The sequence below is a fragment of the Etheostoma spectabile genome, chromosome 3 (assembly GCF_008692095.1).
Source record: "Etheostoma spectabile isolate EspeVRDwgs_2016 chromosome 3, UIUC_Espe_1.0, whole genome shotgun sequence".
Taxonomy (NCBI): domain Eukaryota; kingdom Metazoa; phylum Chordata; class Actinopteri; order Perciformes; family Percidae; genus Etheostoma; species Etheostoma spectabile.
This window is the reverse complement of record NC_045735.1, coordinates 34,227,973-34,235,896: the sequence shown is the minus strand read 5'-3', so window position 1 is coordinate 34,235,896 and position 7,924 is coordinate 34,227,973. Positions and strand designations below refer to the sequence as shown.

The following is a 7,924-nucleotide window of genomic DNA, read 5'->3' as shown; positions in this document are numbered from 1 at the left end:
CTTTACCCTTGTTTGTCGTCCCGGAGTCAAAAACCAGGACAAACATTTAACATTTTTGGCCCTTTTCAGACTTTTGTTCTAGTTTCATTACCACCACCTTCATTACATTTGGTCACTAACCCTCGGTATTTAGAATTATACTAATATTTGGAGTTAAAAAAGCAGGGAAATATGAATTATGTTGATAGTGTTAAGATCAGAGGAATGAAAGTGATCGTTGCATTTGCCAAGCGCGTTGGAAGGAATCCAATCCATTTTTGGTGGTAATTTTGGTTAATAAAAAACTCATATTTCATGATTTGTTTTTGAGACATTTTAGGGGGTAGGGAGATATTTTGACCCACGAGTACAACAGGAGGGTAATGGAGAATGCTAATTTAATTACAAGCTATTCAAAAAGCATCTCACCTGAGTGGAAAATTGGGTTTAAGGTCGCTACCCCACAGACCACATTCTTACAGTGGAAAAAATTTCTTTAAGCAATCACAATCATTGCTGAGGGGGCTTGCAATAGGTCGGAAGGGAACTAGTTTAGGTGGGGGCCCTCGGGGACCCATCGGGGGGGGGGGGGGGTCTGAGGTATTACTCGAGTAGATATACGAAAGATTTGGGTAGCAAATGGAGTCTTTCGCCAGAGGACATGTTTATTGAGCTGTGCCATTCAACATCTTAAGTATTTGCATATCTGCAAACAGTCTTTCCTCGATTGAAATGATCTCTGATCGTACTTGCGTGCAGCAATTCTCAAAAAAACAACACTTACAAAGGGCTTATAGCGGGAACAAAGCACAGACAGATCTATGCCACATGTATACACCATATTGTCGTGGAAAACAGAAAGATTGCAGCAGCTTTAAAGGACAGAACGACTATACATTCAATGAAAAAACAGGTGAAATGGGTAAAAAAGACATTAGAAAGATGATAAAAGACGGCATCATGTCAAAGCAGATCTATAAGATGTGTGTTAGAAGCGATTTAACAGAAGTCAGGATTCAGCGAACGTGCTCACTGGGCAGGTTATTACCGCGAAGCCGAGCTGATGGAGACAATCCCCTTGGTTAGAAGAGCGGGAGAAGTATTCAGGATCCCGTGCCTTAGTAACACGAGTAAAATACTATGTATAAGTAAAAGTCCTGCATTGAAATTTACCAAACCTCAGTATTGTAAATAATAAATTAATATATTTATCCCAAGTACCCTGGCACTACGCACATTTAAAATATTGTATGATCTTTACATTGCACTCAGCTCTAGATTGTTTCTGTGTAGTAATGTGTATTTGGGTGTACATGTGTGGGTGTGTATCATTCTGTTTTGGTTACTAGTGTGGTACCATGCCACCGTGGGTAACGATGTTGTCCAAAGACAAATGTACCTAGTTTTTCATGTTTTCCTCCTACCGTGGAGAAATAAAGCTGTATTCTGGTGATGTTCTGATTATGATGTGGTCTCGAGTCAAATTGACCATTTCAGTTGTTTTTCATCACCAAAAATGAGCTTCAAAATAGAGTGAAAATGTCAAAATTAGAACTCATCAAAACTTCCAAAAAAATGACCCATAAATTGAAAAGTGACAAAATCTCAGAAAAAGCGGGTAAATTTTTGTCATTTGTTTGACGGGAAGCCAACACAAGGGTTAATAAAAGTGTTGTAAAGTATCATAAGGGAAATACACTTGAAAGTAGTAAAAGTATAGTTCTACAATGCAGAGAAATGCTAAAATTTGAAACTTGGCGACGATCCAAAAGTGTTCAATAACTAAGTTCGCTTGCAGACCATTCCACGCGCTGCGGAGGAGGGTCTGCCTCGTCCACCCCCAGAGTTATGGGAATTGGGAGAAGAGCGTGCTCTGGGTGTCTCGGCATTTCTTAAACCAAATCACAATCGTGATGGGCGAGCAAAGTAGGACGGAGCCACGGTGCCGCTGCCTAAAATGTCTCGGGACGGAAAAATCGTGTTGTTGGAACATGTGTACTTAGAAGAGTTTAGTGTGTGCAACAGAAAACTCAGATTGGACAGCTAGTCTTGCGTCTGATCCCGGCAATGAAGAAGAGACCTGAGGCCAGTTACCATAGTCCTCCGATTGGACAGATAGTCTAGATAGCTGTCTGGATTTACCCTGCCAGAGACATGAGGACCAAGGTCACTAGTCTCAGACTTGGACAGATAGTCTAGCTAGCGGTCTGGATTTTACCTGCAGAGGACCTGAGGCAGGTACCATAGTATCAGATGGGACAGATAGTCTAGTAGAGGTGTGGATTAACCTGCAGAACATGCGGACCAGGTCACCAGTAGTCCTCCGAATTGGACAGATGTCTAGCTAGCGGTCTGGATTTACCCCTGCAGAGACATGAGGACAGGTCCCCATGTCCCAGATGGACAGATAGTCTGCTAAGCTGTCTCGGAGTTACCGCAGAGACCTGAGGGACCAGGTCACCTAGTCTCAGATTGGCCAGAGAGTCTAGCTCGCGTAGGATTACTGCAGAGATTGAGGACCAGGTAACCTAGTCATCAGAATCAGCCGCGGTAGAGCGCCGAACAGAGACAGGGGAAGGGGCAGGGACATCGAAAAGGTGGACGAAAGTCGGCAAAGATGATGAAAAGGCGGGGGAACAGGTGTGGAAAAAGGTGACTGAAAATACGACACAAAAGCGTCAACAAAGGGAGGAAAAGGCGGGGAAAAGGAAAAGGAAAAAACCGTCTGTGTCCCTATCTCAAGGTTTGTAGCTTTTTAAAAAGAAAAACTAGTTTGGAGTGTTTTCAACATTTTTAACGTTTTTTCCCCCCCAAATGTCTTTGTCCTTTGTTGACGTTTTTGTAATTTCTCGACGTTTTAGCCAGACGGTTTCTCAAAGTTTGGACGTACTTTCAAGTGGGGTTTTTTTGTGGTTTTGTTCAATTTTTCAGAGTATTTTACACTTTTTACCCAACGTTTTGTCGCCTTGTTTGACATGTTTGAACTCCCTTATGTCTGTATAAAAAAAAAACTTTGAAACGAGGCAAATTAGATTAGATTAGATAGATTATACTTTATCATCACAACGGGGACATTTTGTTATTACAGCAGCAGCAATCTGACCCCAGGAAACGAGGGTTTATTAAAAACAGTTCCCTCACACAAGGTCAGTCGGACCCCCCATGACAATTACATGTGGAAATATCTGTGAGTTATTCGCTCCTACTGCTGATATTTACACTGTACTTTATTACATGTGGACTTGCATACGGAGCATTGGTTAAATCTCTTGTGTATCTTACTTTTTAACCTAATCTACTTCTATTTAAACACTTTTCTTTATTGTAATGTGTTACTTTATGGTATTATACAATTGGTGACTCACTTTTTTCTCTTATTGTCAACCTGGAAGTTGATTGTTGAGCAACTGCAATTTACCAAGGAGATCATAAAGTATTAAGATTCTGTTACTGGACATAACTGTGTCTCATCCGTCCACAGTACTGTGGATGACTGTACTGTATGAATGACTGGTAACCGGATGACACAGACGGCCAGACAGTGTGTACAGGTGCGAGTCTGAGGACAGTGAGAGATCATAATCGCACAGCCAAGGTTACAGGAGCAAAACCAGGGGTCAAGACAATACGGAAGGAAAGAAAAGACGTGGGCAATAGAGAAGTCCACTCCAGGTTGCTTAGCACCTTTATGCAAAGTGACAGAAGCTCAAGGAGAATAACGTGAGGCTGCAAACACTTAAACAAGGAAAGCTTCCCATAAACAAAGGAACACAGGGAGCCTGCAATTAAATATTCCTTCTTAAACATAAATTCAACAGCAAAGAGCTCCGGTTTAAATCTCATTGGTTCTAGAGTCTCGATAATCAGGATTTCAACACAGCTGGGAACTAGGCATTGAATAAACTCTATAAAACATCATCAACATCACTTATGTAATGTTTTTATTTAAATAGGCACCTGATATGGAGTCTTCGAGGTGCGAATTTGTGGGTATCAGGGGCAAATATTACTTGTGATTATTTTTACGGACATTGCGATTTGCGATACAATTCACATATTGGAGGTGATGGTCATTTTTGTATCGTCATCACATTTCCATTAAAATATTAACATGAGTGAAGTGTGATTTTTGCGAGGAAACTGTACCCAAACACAAAACATGTCTGTTTACAGGGTCTTGCTAACCTGCTAGACCTGCTACACCCTGCTATGCCATGCTAAATCCTGCTATGCCAGGCCAGGGTCCTGCTATGCACTGCTACGTTCCTGATAAGTTCATGTATGCCGCAGTTCTGCATCTGCCCTGCTAAGTCTGCTTCGTCATGCTATGCCCTGCAAGGTCTGCTGTGCCTGCAGTGTCCTGCTATGTCTGCTATGCCCTGCAGTGTACTGCTTGCCATGACAGTGTCCTGGCTATGTCATGCTAGTGCCTGCAGTGTGCTGCTATGTCGGATAGCCCTGCAGTGTCGCTATGCCCTGCAGTGTATGAGATGTCGGCTATGCCGCTGCAAGTGTCCTGCTATGCCGCCTACATCCATGTACGTCTGCTATGCCCCGCTACGTCCTCTATGCCTTGCAGTGTCATGCATATGCACTGCAGGGTCGCTATGCCTGCTATGCCCTGCAGTGTCCTGCATATGCCCCTGCAGTGTCTGGCTAGGTCCGCTATGCCCTGCAGTGTCTGCTATGGCCCGCTACATCTGCTACGTACTGCTATGCCCTGCTACGTCCCTGCTTGCCCCAGTGTCTGCTATCCCTGCAACGTCCGCTATGTCCTGCTATCGCCTGCAAAGTACTGCTATGTACTAGATACGTCCTGCTATGCCCTGCTACGCGGCAATGCCTTTGCACGCACCTGCTATGCCTGCTAAGTCCAGCTCATGCCCCTGAATACGTCCGCTATGCGCTGCTACGTCATGCTATGCCCTCTCTGCCGCTATGCCCTGCTTTACGCACTGATATGCCTTGCTATGACATGCTATGCCCTGCTACGTAAGTATGACCTGCTCTGCACTGGCTAGCCATGCTACGACCTGCTATGCTTGCTTACGTGCAGTGGTCCCTGCTATGCCTGGTCTGCGCCCTGGACAGGTCTGACTATGCTTGCTCGCCCTGCAGTGTTGCTATGTCCTGCTATGCCTGCTACGTCCTGCTATGACTGCTATGCCTTGCTCACGCAGGCAGGGTCCTGCTATGCCTTCGTAACCCTGCAGTGTTCTGTATGCGATGCTTAAATACTGCTTTGGCACCTGCCAGTGTTCTGTTTGCCCTGCAGTGTCCTGCTAGCCTGCTACAACATTGCTGTGCCCGCCATCGCTATTGCCTGCGTGTCCTGCTAGTCATGCAGTCCGCCCGGCTATGCGCTGCAGCGTCCTGCTATGCGCTGACAGCGTCCCGCCATGCCTGCCAGTCGTCGTGCTATGCCTGCAGGTCCGCTATGTCCTGCTATGCCTGCAGTGTCTGCTATGCGCTGCAGCGTCCGCTATGCATGCAGTGTTCCTGCTTGCCCTGCAGTGTCCGCCTATGCCAGCTACGTCTGCTAGGCATGCTACGTCATGCGTGTCATGCTATGCCCTGGTGGTCTACTATGCCCTGCAGTGACCTGCTACGTCTGTGAGCCCTGCTACGGCCCCTGTTTACCCTGAACACCCTGCAGTGTCCGGTACTTCTTGTGAGGCACTCGCTACGCCCTGTTATACAGCTGTAAACACCTGCAGTGTGCTGCTACGTCCTGATATCTTGGCAGTGCCATGCTACACCATGAATACTAATATTTTCTAGTCACTGTTGATGCATCTTTTTTGGACATTATTGCCACAATCAGCACACCCCCTCCGGCACCGTCAGACACACACCTACAAGAGCCTAGGGCCTGTCCGAGGTCCTCCCCCTAAAAGGACGTTTTTCTCGCCCCCCCCCCCCCCCCCCCCATCGCATAAATGCTTGCTTATGCTATCAAGTAATATAAATGAATCGAGTCTGTACCCTTCATATTTGTAGGCGGGACGTAACAGCCCCAAATCTTGATTCAGAAGGAGTAAATAACAAAGGCATCCTCCTGCGATTCCCACAATATGAGTCAACAGACTCAGTTTGCACAGGACACTTGCACATACCAGTCCAGCTCGGCCACTAATGTGGGAAAACGGTTCTACAGTTGACGTTAGTTCTTTAAGGGTGGTGCGTAAGTGGGATCCTTCTTCATATCCAGATAAAGTCAGTGTTCAGCTAAATCGTCGTGTCAGGATGACCTGCTGAGTGAAAAGAAAGAGAAGAACAGCTACAAACATTCAATCTCTGACCAATCTTTTGATATTTCAAGTGAAAAGTATAAGTGGTAACCATGGTAACTAGTTCGTTATACCCGCCAATTTTGGCAACTACATGAGCATGTATCTTTTAGACATTGAAAGAAAATTACAATTTGGACGGCGATCAATGTTCTCTTTTTTTTTCAGTTAATATGATAACAAAAAGGAGTTATTGCGTGGTCCTCAAAATCTAAAAACTTAATCCCTCCCAGCACTTGGTCCCCTGAAACCCCACACACACCCATTTCGGTAAAACCCCACACATCCATTGTAAACTGGGTGTTTGTTTAGAGTCAGTCTTACCTGGAGGGTACATAGCATTCCGATTGTAAAGAACCAGTTTTCCACAATTACATTTAATTTACCAAAAACACCCAAAAGTCCTACAATGATCTTGAAAAAAAAAAAAAGCTTCAGATGGTCCAAATTGCAGCGGACAATGGTTTTTTTTAAAGAGGTTTGATGATTAGAAAGTAGATGTGGATATTTTTTAATTCCTGATAGAGGTTCTCCCTCCCTTGGGCGTTGGATGCACTGCATCTTTTGTATATAAGGCAGTATTAGGACTTCTCCTCCTTATTGAGGACCTCCATCCTCCGAGGTCTGCAGGGACAAATCACTGTCTCACAGGATCTGTTTTACTGACAGTCCCTAAAGCCACACTGACTTGACAAAAAGGCTTTTTATTAATATGTATATTTTAATTTCGCAACCCCATCAGCAGGGAATCAGCTTCAGAGGAACTCGCTGAAGGGAGTTGGTTCATTTTATTCATTCAAAGGATGTTTAAAGGGACAGTCGCCGAAAGCCTTCGTCTGGATGTCCCTGGTTTTTAAATTGATTAGGACAGGGTTTGTTATGAGACATTGTGGTGAATATGAGTGAAAGTGTGTTTCCATGTATTTACATGCTAAGTGTTCGTTCTTGTATATTACCTGGAAGTGTCTCGTGTCAACGATTACCTGGAAGGTCTTGTGTCTCTGTGTTTACAGGGAAGTGTCTCTGTCAGTCTTACCTGGAAGTGTTCTCTGTTCTCTGTATTTACTGAATGTGTCTCTGTTTTACCTGGAGTGTTCTGTGTCTGTCTTACCTGCAAGTGTCTCTGTGTTATCCTTACCTGGAAGGTCTCTGTGTCTAGGTCTTTACCTGAAGTGTCTATGTATCTGGTAGTTTGTCATTGTACCTGGAAGTGCCCTCTGTTGTCTCTGTCATTTCACTGGAAGTGTCTACTGTGTCTCTGTATTCATCGATGGTGTTCTCTGTGTCTGGTATTTAAGGGAAGGGTCTCTGGGCTATGTTTACATGGTGGGAAGGTGTCTATGTAGTATTTACCTGGAAGTGTCTCTGTGTCTATGTCTTTACCTGGAAGTGTCTCTGTGTCTGTCCTCTGTTGCAGGGGGTCGTTTGACGACGGCGTCACTCGCTTCTACACCGGCTGTGTGGTCGAGGCTCTGGCGTTCCTGCACTCCAAAGGGATCATCTACAGGGACCTGAAACCTGAGAACATCATCCTGGACCACCGAGGATACGCCAAGCTGGTGTGGACACACGTCACAACCACGGACCGTAAAAACAACAAAGTCCGGTCTAGACCTGCTCTTTATGGAAAGACCTGGGAGATAAATAACATCCCA

At 44.9% G+C, this 7,924-nt stretch overlaps 1 protein-coding gene across 1 annotated transcript in view; it reads left to right on the top strand.

Annotated features, from left to right (window-relative positions):
• The window catches only part of LOC116685781 (cGMP-dependent protein kinase 1), a gene marked incomplete at its 5' end in the record, with an annotated part of 77,956 nt that overhangs the window by 64,239 nt on the left and 5,793 nt on the right, over positions 1 to 7,924 (top strand). The window contains 1 exon segment of the mRNA XM_032510718.1: positions 7,687 to 7,828. Coding sequence (XP_032366609.1) covers positions 7,687 to 7,828 — 142 coding nt within the window.